We start from the raw sequence: 13,843 nt of genomic DNA on the forward strand, positions 1-13,843 counted from the left end.
GATTAGTAATTATTTCAATCTTTGGGTTTTTTCATTCTCAGTTTTGTTTCAGTTGTTGTGATTTTTGTTTTCAAAGAAAAAAGTGTAATAACACTTTGAGGCAGTTAGAATTTGAATTAGATGATGTAAATAAAGCCAGCTGCAGAGAGGATGTTTGGATCCTGGGTGGAGAAGAGGTTTTCTTTCAAATGTCTTCCTTACTTCCCCCCCCCATTACAGCCCCCATTCTCTGGTATTTTGCTCCCTTGTGTTGCAAGGATTTCAGGAATTCTGCTGACTGTTCAAAGGAGGGGAATCAGATGGGGAAGGGAAAAGCCGTTTATCACCTCTAGGTGCTGAAGCTCCTGCTGTTCCTCATTGGCATGTGGCCTTCAGCTGACGTCCATCACTGTTCAGTATGATGACGAGAGCAAAAACTAGAATTGTTAATGGGGACCAACTGAATCTGGCTTTCTTACTGAGACAATCAGGCTCAGGATATTCCATTCACAACCATCTGTAATGTATTGTCAGCAATTTGGTGACCAGCTTTGCTCAGGTGGGTGTATCAGTCCCTTGGGCTAAGGCCCGTCATGGCTTGTTTCCTGTTCTCGGCAGTGTTGGGAGGGACACTACTTTTTTTTTTTTTTTTTTTTAAATCTTATAAGGTGAGGATTATTCTTGTCTGGGAGTGGAAGTGGAAAATCCTTATCAGTGAATGCTCTTTAAAAACAAGCTGTCTGCTGTAATTGCCAAATGCCATATGCAAAATTACGATATAGATATAGATGATACATGCTGTGCAGGCTATGTTAATTGTGGAAAACTTGTTTTTAGCTCCTACTTTTTAATTATTTATGTTTTCCTGAGAATGTTTAGTGATCGCTTCTCTACGGAGCGCTGCCAAGGGAATCAGTTTGGGTCAAAATGCAAGAGTTTGTGACTTGTGATTGATTCAGAACAACAGCCATGAGTGTTTGGCCGTACAAAAGCTCTTTATAGATTTGTCTATATAAACCAGTGTAAATCACTTTGTGTGTTCAATTATCAGCTTCATTCTTCTGTAGCCAGAAAAATGGCTACAGAAAAATCTGCCCTGGGCTTTACGTTACGGTGATGTTCCTTCAGTGGATTCCTCGGGGTTGTTGCAGTCTAAAGTTGGAGGCAGTGCAGCAAGCACTCCTCCTGGAAGGAGGCAGAGGGTGCCTGATGGGAATTTATTCTAGTAAATCATAACTGCTGTCAGTAAATTAAAGCTATTGTACCAGTGCTGGGGCATAAAATTTCTATGTTATTTCTGTACTGTGACTGTGCACTTTGAAGATGCTACGTTTCTGAGTCTGATATTTATGCTGCTGGTTAGGGAGTAAAATTAAATACTGTCTCAAAGACAAAGCATATTGTCAGAGTACCAGTAAAGCTCCAAACATCTGTCTGCTTCTTCCCCATTTCATCTATCTATATCAGCGAAATAATTCTCTTTATGTTGTTTTCTTATTACAAATTCAGTATGATTCAAGACTTCCTTGTACGTAGAACAGCAACGTGACAAATGAGTTGCTTATTTTTGAATGATTGGCGATTTACAGAAACCTGCTCATGGTGAGTTACATAAAGGTCTCAAAGGGAGCAAATACAAAGTGTGAACCAAGAGAAAGTTTGCAGATATTTGCCAAAGACTTGGGAAAAATAAATAGCAAGAAGAAAGCTTGTTTTCCTGCTGACTCTCTGTAGACTATATAATATAGTATTTTTTTATTATAATATACAGGGGAATGTTTCTAAATAAGGTATAGCTGAACCTTTGACATGAAGTATAGTCCATGTGGTAGCTTCCACTACAGATGGTAATATTTTGTATTGTTGCTGCTCCTGAATGTAGTAACCAAATAACAGGTAAAGTGGAAATTTTGGCCTGCACAGTTTCCACTTATGACATTACAGTGTTGGCACAAGGTTTGCAATCAGGGAACGGATCCTGCTCTTTCAGTTTATTCTCAATTCTGTAGGTACAGAAGAAAGCAAGCAGAATAAAATGCCAAAAAAATTTATTTTAACGAAAATTAGCACCTTTGGCTTCGAAGCTGGAAGGCTTGTACCACTAAAATCGCCTCCTCCTCCTTGTTGCCTGCTTTTTTCTGTTTACTTACCTTAAGTTAGTAAATTTAGGCAAGTTCTCCAGCAGTACTTTGATAGCTTTTTCTCTTCTCCTTTTTACTTTGTCTTTTCTTTCCTCCAGTCTTTTCAGGAGCGTCTGTTTTTTTGTTTTTTTTTTCCCATTTTTTTTCTTTTGTAACAAAAGATGAAAAATTTTCTATTTTGCCAAGCCATACCTACAGGTCATCTTTCTGACCTTTCCCTTTTTTATTTTTTGGTCTTATTATTTTTGTTGTTATCTTTTCCCTTCTGTTTCTCCTTTTTAATTCCTGTCCCAAGGTGTAACGGGGTTGCTGTTCCCATCATGGCAGTTCACGCAGAGACTGCAGGGGGAAGCAAAGTCTGTGTCAGCCACTGGAGACCTCAGTGGCTTCTTCAGGAAGGTCACGGACAAGGATTTTCTGCTGCTATCAGCCGGTCAATGTGAAAGCACCATGGAGTTATCCTATTGCTATTTATGCCTTAGTGTTGGCTTATAAAACTTGGGGGGAGAAGAAATGGAGTGCAGAATTACATTTTATTCAAGCTCTCTGTTTATCAGTTGCCAGGATGGTTTGAGTCTCTTGTGTGTACTGTTTATAAATGTTAGGAACCTTGAGAAGGATGCAGGTTGTCGGGCCTCAAACACGGATAAGAGTTTTCCTCCTCCAGATGTCTTGCTGCAGAACAATTTCCCTTGCTCCTTCTTGCCTCATTAGCCTGTTTACTAACCTTTTCATTTCGGTTTGTGTCATGCGGCTGTTGATAGTGCAGCGCGATGCTCTATCAGCGTGATACCTGTGCTGTAGTGCTGTCACTGCGTCTTCCCTCCATGCTGCTTTGGTGTTCTTTCACCGCCACGCTCTCTGGTCCACACTGTTTTCTCTTGGAGATAATTCTCGCTTCTGACAGCTGTCCCTGGTTTGTGCATGCGTCTCTTCTGCTCTTGAGCTGCCACATGACCCAGGTGGTGTTGCTCTTCTAATTGTTCCCGCAGACTTTGGTTTTCCTCCCGGTTGATACACAGTCTATTTCTGGCATCCTCTCTGCTTTCCCCATGACTTTTCAAACCTCTGGGAGGGGGTAAGTTGGTTACTGAAGGGACAGAGCAATTAAAAAAAATATGTTCTAAGGATCGTTTTAAAAAAAAAAAAAAGCTGTCAGCTGCTTTTGTAATTTTTCTTGCAGGAGATTATTAAAATGTATCTTATAGCTTCAGTATTCACTATCTTCCGTCATTGTTCTCTGTCTTTCAAAGAACATTCTGGAAAATGAAGTTTTATCATTAAGATTACGTTAAAGTGGATTATAGAAGGGAAGAGCAAAAAGTGAAGAGTGTCAATAGCTCAGAACAGAAAGATGTTGGCATCTTATTCCCTCCGATGGGGAACGAGGAACGTTAATAGCCTGATAAACAGAAATGACTTTTTCTCTTTAAGGCTTAAAGGGTTTACTTTGAACTTGCAAAGATTTTTTAAAATGCCAGTTCTCTGAGCTTGTGTTGAACTGAGAACTTTGGGTCTAATTTTTCATTGCCTTTTTTTTTTTTTTTATGTTTGGTTTGAGCAAGCAATTACTGTTTGAAAAGCCGTAGGTGTCACCGATATGGAAGAAGGATGCCCATTTCTAACATAGCGGTATTTGCTGCTAAGTACCTGCTTTCAAATCCTGTTTGTGTCACTGAGGAACATAACTTTCTTATTTTTTTTTTCCCCAGGGATTGTTTTGTGCTATATTTGGTGCGGTTTCTGGAATCAATCTGTCCTGAAAGAGAAAGAAAGGATCTCGATAATTTGCTCTGGCATGGTGTGGAGAGTTGCAAGGAGGTTGAATTTCACACTCTATAGCAAAGAAACCTATGGTAACAGGCTCAGTTCAGAGAGGTTAAGCATTGCTGTTGCTTTCAGAGTCGTCTCTGGCATTTAAGTTTTATCAGCATTAACATCACATTTGATCTGAGGCTGAAAGAATAAACAGGCCTGTAGTATTTTCCTTCCAAGCAGCATTGAATGGCTGAAAAAATTGCCTGTTTGTCTCCCTTTGCTAAACTTTCCTCATTTTTTTTTAGCACAGTCATGTTCCCAGCTAGTTTGAGAAGTGTGTATGTGGTTGAATATCTGTGTTCTCCGTGAGATGCGACTTTCCAATCTTTTTTCATAGAAGGAAACCTAGCACATAGCCCATTTTTCATTTTGAATATCAACTCAAGCCTAATCCATCAGTGTACTCAGAATTTATGGAAATAGGTCATGATATTGGCAGATTAGGAAAAAAAAAGATCTCTCCGTTGTCCTATAAAAATGTTTCGCAATAATCAAATGCGAGATTTTGGCTGTTTTGTAGTATTGAATCCTATGTTTGCATGTTTTTGTCTGTTCTGACTCTAATCAGAACTAAGTTTCTTTGACAGAGCAAATAATATTTGCTATAAGGTTTCTATAGGATGACTTAATTCATCACAATGCCGTTGATGGGATTTTGTACTTGCGTTTACACTTTGCATTAAAAAAGGATATTGTTGAATAAACTGTAATTAATCTTATGGTGGTGGCTGAAGTTACACACTCCCACCCATCCATTCTCCCATATTGGAGATGGACCTGCTGCAGACCCAGCAGGCTGGCACATGTCCTTTGGCTGTTTCTGCCTGGTCTTAGTCCCAGGCAAAGGAGGGTGAGCTTTTTAAGCTAAGGATTTTGAGAGGTGTGGTGTGATGAATCTTGCTGTTGCGTTTTAAGGTGTCACCCAAGTTGTGTCCATCTACTGGAAGTTACTGTCACCCTAGTTGTCCCTGAAGGTATGTTTAAAGCGAGATGCTATATTGTGAACTGCAGTAAGTGAGCGCATGGTTGAATTTACTGATTTTGCTTCAAGATGGCAACCTCCAACAGATGGGCTGGAAAGCGGTGGTGGGTAACTTTATAGTTTGCCATCCATAACCCCTGAATGATGCATTTTGCATGCATTGTATGTAAATACTTGTTGAGTGCTTACATATGTGTGCTTATGATATTTGACGTCACGGTCATACCACATAATTCCATCCTCTCTTTAACAGGATGAGAGGTCTGAATCGGCCGTTTGCCCTTTTTGGACGTTAGCTTCTAGGAAAAATTTTGAGTATAGATTTATTTTGTAGACTCCAGCAAGAACTGATTCTCTCTTTTGTGCTGTGGAATCCTTGTATTGTTGAGTAAGAAAAAGACTAGTCTTTTCCATTAAGAATCCATGAGGCTTATTTTGGGTTATGGAGGCTGTGGTGGAGAAGGGAGTGTTCAGCGAAAGGTAGGCATCCTTCATGTTCCTTCACCACAAATACTGCTGTTGGGCACAGCTTCCTTTTGTAACCGATTGATTAAAACAGAACCAAAGGAAGAGTGATGCTCTAGGAATTAAATTATCCATTTTCAAATGCAGATTTAAAGCCCTCTTGATGAACTTCCCCACCTGAATACAACAACGAAGAGCCTGTTTCACAGTCTCTGATTATTAAATTGGTCTGTGAATGGTTCCAAATTGAATTGGAGCATTATACTGTCTTCTAATTTATCTGGTGTTTTAAAGTGCATATTTGTCTTCAGAGCGGAAGATTTTGGGGTAGGGGAACAGCTGCTTGAGGATTTTGGTGAATTCCTACATAAATGTCCTGAGTAGTAAAATTTGGGGACCTGGCAGTGTAGGATGTGCATAATTTAGGCTAAGACTGTCTTTTAAGACAGCGTTACTTTTCTGATCTAGCTAGACAGTACCTGAAAAATAGTCATGTTTTATTTGAAAGCATTTTTATTTATGACAATAAAGAATACCCCTCAGAAGCACTGATAAATTTTCGAGTGTTGTTCTTGTCTTCAGAAAAACAAAGATCTTCTGTATCAGAGTATGTTGGCGATGTTAGTTTTAATCTTTCTAGCTTGCTTGAAGGTTTTTGACTTGTGCACAATACTTTTTTTTCACGTCCTGCTCACTCCTTCAGTACTTAAACGTGGTGCATCTTTGCAGTCTTGAATAAAACTTGTAACAGTAACTATGAACTGACAGAAGAATTATTTCACTTGTCTTGGTGTTGACCAAGTGCTTTGCCAGCGTACTCGATCCGTGATGGGCTGCTTGATGAGTGCCTTGGGACAGCTGCCCATTAGTGTCCCGCAGCACACTGGGTGCCCAGAGGATGTGTGTGGAGAATATCTCCAAGTTATGTCCTTCACTGTGTCACGCTGCACAGAGAGCCGAGAAGACGGGGGACCAAGCTATACTGGCTTAATTGAGAGTCCTGTCCACATTGCAAAATAAGTGCTAATTGCCTGGCCTCAGAAGACATTTCTTTTCCAATAGAGGTTGCTGGCAAGAGCAGTGTGCAGGTGGTGGCTATAATTACTAGCTGAATATTATCTGTCTGTCAAAGCAAATCATATTAAACCTCCATTTTACTTCTACTTTGTTAGAAAAGATGAAAAGATACAGTAGAACCTGAGATATTAGACTGTTTGAAAATCTTCTCAAAGGCAAATTGGTTTATTTTGAAATATATACGTAATTATTTACGTGCCTTGTATATATGAGGTTCCAGTAATTGCTTTGTGCTGAACAAGAAGACTGTCACAGGGGTGGTTTTTCTCTCATGATCTTTTTTTGAGAAAAGCTGATAATGAGACTGCAGTTACTTGGGGACCAGTGGAGCAGCCATATAGATGAAATGGCATGAGCCCACTGTCCTAGTATTGTGCTGCTGCTTCTCCTCTCAAGTGCTTCTGATTTGTCTAAGAGACGGTGGCTACAATTTCACAGGCCTGTCTTGTCTGTCTTAGTGCCAGAATACTGGAGAAGGCCCGGCAGCAGCTACAGGAAGAAATAATACGGGTTCAGAGCCAGCTGCTGGATGAGAAGAAGAAGCGTGAGCAGCACGAAGCCCTGGTCAGGCGGCTGCAGAAGCGTGTGCTGCTGCTCACCAAGGTGAGTTCCTAGATAGTGTCGGGGAAAGCACGTGTCCTTACTGCTTTCCTTTTGACGCAGCCCTCGTTAGCTGTTCTTCGTTCACCTTGGCAGCAGGCACTGCAAAGTTGTTCTGTGGTCTTTGCATAGCAGTGCTGCAACAGTGACATGACACTTGTCTTTACAGCTGCTTTAGAATAAATGTCCTAGTGCATCATAGGGCTTTGCTAGCGTGCTCCCTATTTGGGCTCCTCCTGTGCTGGTGATATGCAACTTAGTCTCATGCTTGGCATTTGTACGAGGGCAGAGAATTGAATCCTGTCGCTAGAGTGTTTTGAGCTGCTGAGGGGAATTTATAATGGCTCTGGCTGCCTCACCGCCTTTCCTGAAGAGAAGGAAATCGCTGCACCTTGTCAGCTCTTCCTGTGGGAAAACAATTTACAGAAAATAAGAGAATCACCTTCCTCTTACGCCAAAAGTCTCTTGGAATGTAATGGTAGGCACTAGACCAGTAAATTGAAAATACATCTTAGGATTCTCTCTATAGGACATTTCGAAGAATTCTGCATTATCGTATATCAGGTATGCTTCCCTGATGAAATTCTGTACAATAATTCAAAAAAAAAGTCTGTAGAGCATTGAAAAGTTTATATTACGTTCTGAGAGCGTCCTTTTCCCCAAAGGGAATAGTAATTCTGTGGTCAGAAGAATATGTACTTCCCCTTCCAAAAGTATTCCTCGCCACAGACTTCGCTCCTCTGAGCAATCTGCCTGTCGTGAGAAAACTGCTCATGTAAATAAGTTCACGTATGCACATGCGCTCAGACTCAAATAGTTGGGGTGAGAGAGGCAGGAGGGGGAAGACCTGGGATTGTATGTTGTAGGTCAGCGCAGGGAAGCTGGGCACATCAGTGTACAGGGAGGAAGATGCTGGTATGACTTTCCTAGACAAAAGACTTATTTTACTTGAGTACCTGGCTAGAGTAACTCTTGCTGACGTGATGGGAATGTCTGAGCAAGAGGGAAAGGAGCTGTTTTCTAGCTCGTGTTTTAGGCTTTAATTTTCAGTGTTGAGTAAAGCATTTTGTTTGGCTGTAATTGTACTACACCTAGTTCAGTATAATTCTTTCTTAGTGTTGAGCCAACGACTCTGTGATGTATGGTGTGCTAAGCAGGTCTTCTTGGAGCGTGAAACGGCTGTTTTCAAGAGGGTATTATTTCAGATTTTCTGGCTGCAGATTTTGATGCCATGAAGGGTCATGTGAGTGAGAAGAAGAAAGAACTGCCTTCGCTTTTCTGAATGCACTGAGGCAGGCACAGCCTTCTGAGCGGGTGGCCCAAACCCTCTTCTTGGAAACAGAGAAGAAATTTATTCTCCTCAGTCTTACTAAAACCCCAAGCAAGCAGCCAGCCCTCCATACTGTTCTCCTTTGGCACTGGCATGACTGGGTATGACACAGCACCTGATAAAAATCCTTTCTAGCATAACCTTCTCAGCTGTCTAACATTGCCCTAGGCATTTCAGCCCTGAAGGAAGCTTCTCAGAAGGCTTCTAAACTATTCCTTTTGTTATTTCCAGTCCTCAGCAGAAACATGTTTGTCATAGAACACAAAATGTCAGTGCTTTTCCTTAAGTACTAGACAAAAAGACTACAGTACTTTTGTCATGTGGCGGGTTGTATTCTAATTTATATAGAGAGAAAGAAAAAAAAAAACCCTTGATTTGTTTGCTATGCTCTTCCCCCCTGCCTCAATAGAGGAAGAGAGGAAAACTTTGAAATGTCCTTCATCAGACCATAGCAAATAAACTTGTGTTTTGACATTGGAAGTTTTCAGTGTGCTATATAATTCCTCATATGACCTATTTTAAAGGAATAAAGGCTTAGCTAGTCTCTGAAAAACTATATAAAATTATATTTTATCTCGGGAATGCTAGGGTCCTTTGTGAAGAAGTTCACGTATTATGGTACTTGGGTATTCTATCCTTTGCACTGTTTCTCCCACTGGTTACTCTTCTCATGCAAAATCAGAAGAAGGAATTTAATTTAATTAAAAAAGTATGATATTATGATTTAAAATGAGATTGAGCAAATATATTGCCTGTTAAAAATAATTATTTTACATTGAAAGCATATCACCTAGAATGGTATTTAATCATCTAATTAGTGGCATCAGTAGTAGACTGTGCTTCTGTCTATGTAATTTGAGAGTGGAAAAGATGAGCTCTCTCTATTGAATCTTTGTGTCTTGTTAAATAGCACTGTGAAAAATCTAATTTGGGGGAGACTTACATTTGATTGAATCCCTCTTGCTTCTGACAGTGATTGTTGTATTTGTCCATATTTGACCTTCTTGTAGGGCAATGAATCTGTTCCCTTCTGCTGAGCAAGTAAGGATTGAAAGACATCAGACAAGTTTTACAGCACAAGTTTAATGCAGTGACAATTACCCTTTCTTTGGGATCAAGTTATAACCTGGAAATCACAGATCTTGAATATATTTTTAAAAAGGGGTTGAAAAGGATAAGCTGTTCTTCATTTTATGACAGCAGTATCTAACATTTAAGTAACAAAAATACCCCTTCATGCTCGCCAGGAACGCCCAAGAGCTACCTGCTTTGTTGATCTGATTCCTTCACAGCTGTCCCTTATGGCTTTAGCATTCTTTCTCAAGTTCCAAGCAATGTTTTTTGACTTTCACAGATTGTCTGTCTCATTTGCTTAGTCTTGTTCATTCTGTACATGCCACAGCCTCTCGATCTTACTTGGTTGCTCTTGTATTTCCATTTGAGCGCACTTAACTTCTCCCTCCGTTGCTTGGTTCCTCGCCTCATTTGCTTCTTTTGAGCTTTCTTGACCTTACTTGGGCCTTTCCAGTTAGCTTAATAATTGGAATTAGCACAATTGTCAGTCTAGGATACTACTTATGAATCACTGTAAATCTCTCTTCCTTGGCAGGCTTAAAGAACAAGCATTCTTCAGCCTTTGACTTGCTAGTGCAGTGGTCCACCCCAATTAATTCCACCTCTGACAGTGGGCTGGGATGGGAGCTGTATGCTGGCTATTGCTGTTGAAAATCTACTCTTTAGAACCTGTTAGTTTATCACTTTCTGCTGCATGTCCTTGTAAATCAGAGAAGTACTTCTTGTATTTTAATATGCATGCTTTCAATGAAATGTGAAGACTAGATGTGGACACTCTAGTGGTTTTCAGAAATTGATGGCTATCTCCTAGAATGTCACTCTATTCACTTATGGTGCTGAAAAAGAAATTAATATTTGAAGGGATATATTCTTTACTTTTGTGCGTTAGAATCCCGCTCTGGGTTCTGCTGCCTGTTGTGGTGTCTTTTTCTTTGACTTTGCTCAAAGTCTTATGGAAATCTTTCATCTTTGCTCTAATACCCAAGGTACTTCCAATACAGCACTAGTGGGAGATATGTGAAATTCTGAGGAGAGCTTTAGTCTCCATCTGCTATGTCCTTTTTCCTCCTTGATTTACTGCTATATTGTCTTTGAATGCTATGTTTACTTACACAATTTTGTATTTGATGTTTGTGTTGTCCTTAAGCTTGTGAATGTTTCTCTTTTCTGAGAGCTTTGCACAGAACTTGTGGTCTGTCTTTATGAGGTTGACTTATTGAAAGAAAAGCCACTTCTACTGAGTGACTAAAATCTGAATCTTTTTGGTGATTTCACATGACAAGTAGGTCTTGCAAAATGAAAAACTCTTTCTGAAAACCCTCTTCTGAATGCAAGCAGCTGATGGAGTTGGCATGTAATGAAAACAAAGCTCTGGTCTATTTGCTGCTGGAGGGCAGCTTTGCAGGGGCACAAATGGACAGAGCTGAGGCTGGAGAAAAGCAGTAAAGGCACACTTTGGGGTTCCCAAAGCCTTCTGCTGTGGTGCATCAAAAGCTAGTTTGCACGGATCTTCCTACCACGATCACCCTCTTCTATCTTCAGTATTTTACCGGTAGGGAGACAGCCCTTAGCTCTGTTGTTTACTTAGAGGCGATCAACTTCCTCACCTGCGTTTGAGCAGTTTAGTGATTCCTTAGGGCAGTTATTTCTTCTGTGTGCAAAGCTGGGCAGTCGTAACTGCATGAAGTTGCAACCTGAGTAATAGCAACCCATGGCGTGTGCTGCAGGTTTGACCAGAGACAAGTGTCCTGCCTGTTGGCAGCCGGTGTGTGATCCTGCAGGGTGGCTCTTGCATTTTTGCATATGCAAGAACTCCAAATGTGAAGCACAGTTGCAGTTAGTTCTTGTAACTTATTCTAAATGATTGCAATTTGCTTCTCAAATTGTAGATTTTGTGAATGTAGACTGTCCTAATTGCATCCCTTGCTTTCATATAAGGCATAACACAACAAACGAATTAATCTGATTGTACTGAATTTTGTTGTTTTGCTTTGTTTATTTCCTATCTGTACATTTGTCTGCCTTTGGGTACTCTGCTACCAAGAGAAAAGGCTGTAAAAATCCATTTCCTTTCCAGAGTATTCAACCAGATTATGTGATCTGATAGTAAATCTGTTTTATTGAGACATAATTCAGGCCATCACCATAAAAGTTAGAGATGAAATAAGTATTGATTAACCAACTCCAGCCGGCTGCTCAAACCACATGTTCCTGGAGATAGCCTCAAAAAGAGTCAGTGTGAACTATATAAGTGACTTCCAGAGCCTGCGATGGCAGAGATGCATCCGAAACGGCACTAGGTAATGAAACTGTTCATTAAGCATGGCAGATGCAGAGTTCATGACTTGATTTGCCATCTGCTTTGTTTTGTAATCAGTAAAGATTTTAAAATATTGCTGTCGTTTTCTCTGTCATGTTGGGCCCTGCGCTATGTTCTCCTTTAGGAGGCTGAAACGTTCCATAGAGGCAGATGATTTTAAAGGACAGGGAAAGATCTTAATTCTCTGGGAGATCAGCTGAAGGAGGTGAATTAACCCCTTTTCTGGGATATGTACAAATTTATCCTTAAATATTGCATTCAGTGGAAATAAAAACAGCCAGTCTGGCAACAGATGCCTTGCTGCAGACCTTCCAGTCTGGATCTTCCACTGTGTGTTCGGCTTCCAGGTAGCAGGGACTGGCTTTGGGGCAGGACTGAGCTGCTCCTCTGTCTTCTGGGTAGTATCAGATGCTCTTTCCTGCCTATTAAGAAATGATGCTTCCTCCCTTCAATTCACTTCGTGACTCCGTGTGTATCATTTAAGCAGTGTCATTACTCATGCATCACCAGCTGTGCTGCCACTTTACATGTGATTTTTATCTGCTGTCAGCCTGACCCTTGCCATTCCCGTCTCTCTGCTCCCCGTGTCTCTCCTTTGTAGGTTTTTACAAACCTGTGGAAGCTGTCTTCCTTTTTATGCCTGCGTATAAATATATTTTAAAGGAGTTCCACTGCTCCCTCTTCCGTGATTCAGCAAGGCAAGTTTTGTGAGGTGAGGTAATACCTGTTAGGTCATCTTGTGTACTTTAAGAAAAGAGAGGTGCTTTCAGACAGAGAAGCCCTTCTTTGCTTCTAGAAGAGCCTCAGCACCCTTCTCGGTTGAGAACAGTTCCCTTTAATTTTAACCTGATAATGTTAATTAGTTAAACAAATTGAGAGAAAAGGTGGTTGGTAGTTATGGGCAGAGGGGGATGATAGGAAGGGAAGAGATAAGATCATTAAGCGCTGGGGGACAGAGCGAAAGAAGTAATTACTGCCGGTGGAATAGCAGGGCTGTGAATGGGAGTAGCATGTGAGGAAAATTCAAATGCACGGTGAAGTTTGTGTCTGTGCTGAATCACAATTTCTAGTATCTGGTAGCATCATGAATATTAATTCCCATACTCCTCTGCTGAAGGTGTTTTGTAGGGTTTTGTTTTGGGGATCAGGACTAACAGGTCAGTGATGGAAGTAGATGTTTTTGTGAAGAAACTCCTGCTGTTAGCTGGGTGTTATGTTGATCGTGAGTTCAGGCTAGTGTATAGTGGTCGTTCGGCTTCATGTTCATAGCTGACCTAAAAGAGCCTAGGGCACTGGGTAAAGCATACTAAATTTTGTGATGAAAAAATGAGATCCAGGAGTTTTGACGATTCTGCTGCTGCAGGCCTTTTCTGTTGAGGCTAAGGAGATTTCAAGTTTTGTGGTAGTTTTTCAGTGCACATTGACCTCAGATAGCCTTGTGTCTGTGTGAGGTGAGACAGAGGTGGTTTTAAGGCAAGAGAGTTCTCGGAAGACGTCTTTTAACAGAATCAGAGTTGTCTATTATCCTTGCTGAGACAGTTTGCGGTTTGGGATTATTTTTAGTCCCACCTCTGTCTGGTTGAATTGCTATCTGGCCATGGGACCTTGCAGTCTGTACAAATGCTACCTCTGAAAGGAGGCGGACTATGGTAGCAATCGTTTATGCAGAGCAGAAAATTCATTGAGCAGAAAATCCTACTCTTTGTTTTGAAAAGTCTCCCTGGTCTTTATCCAGATGTTTACAGGCAGGGTGCATCTTAGGGACTTGGGCTGTGTGGCAAGCAACTTGTACAGGCCATGGACCCTTTCCGTGTTTGGAGGAGCGATGTCAAGCCTGGAGACCTTAACTTCTGTCCCATTAGGCTGTAGTAAGGATTCCAGCCCCTGCAAGAGGATAGCAAATGTTACTCCATACCCTACTCCTCTCCTCCCTGTGGAGAGGTAGCAAAAAGCTACTAAGCCAAGAGTTACTAGTTACTAGAGCAAGGGAGCTGCTGAGAATAGAATCCACGTTTCTGACTTTCAGGTACTTATGGGTCATGTTTTCATCTTAATCC

At 40.9% G+C, this 13,843-nt stretch overlaps 1 protein-coding gene across 3 annotated transcripts in view; it reads left to right on the forward strand.

The window, feature by feature from the left end:
• Window positions 1-13,843, forward strand: part of MAD1L1 (mitotic arrest deficient 1 like 1) — a 373,922-nt gene that overhangs the window by 108,490 nt on the left and 251,589 nt on the right. For all 3 annotated transcript variants that reach the window (XR_011134664.1, XM_068908329.1, XM_068908330.1), the window contains exon 11: window positions 6,921-7,065. Coding sequence is in view for 2 of the 3 variants with exons in the window: in XM_068908329.1 (XP_068764430.1) it covers window positions 6,921-7,065 (145 nt within the window). In the remaining variant the exon portion in view is untranslated. The remainder of the gene's footprint in view (window positions 1-6,920; window positions 7,066-13,843) is intronic.

This window comes from Struthio camelus, chromosome 15 (assembly GCF_040807025.1).
Source record: "Struthio camelus isolate bStrCam1 chromosome 15, bStrCam1.hap1, whole genome shotgun sequence".
Classification (NCBI taxonomy): Eukaryota; Metazoa; Chordata; class Aves; order Struthioniformes; family Struthionidae; genus Struthio; species Struthio camelus.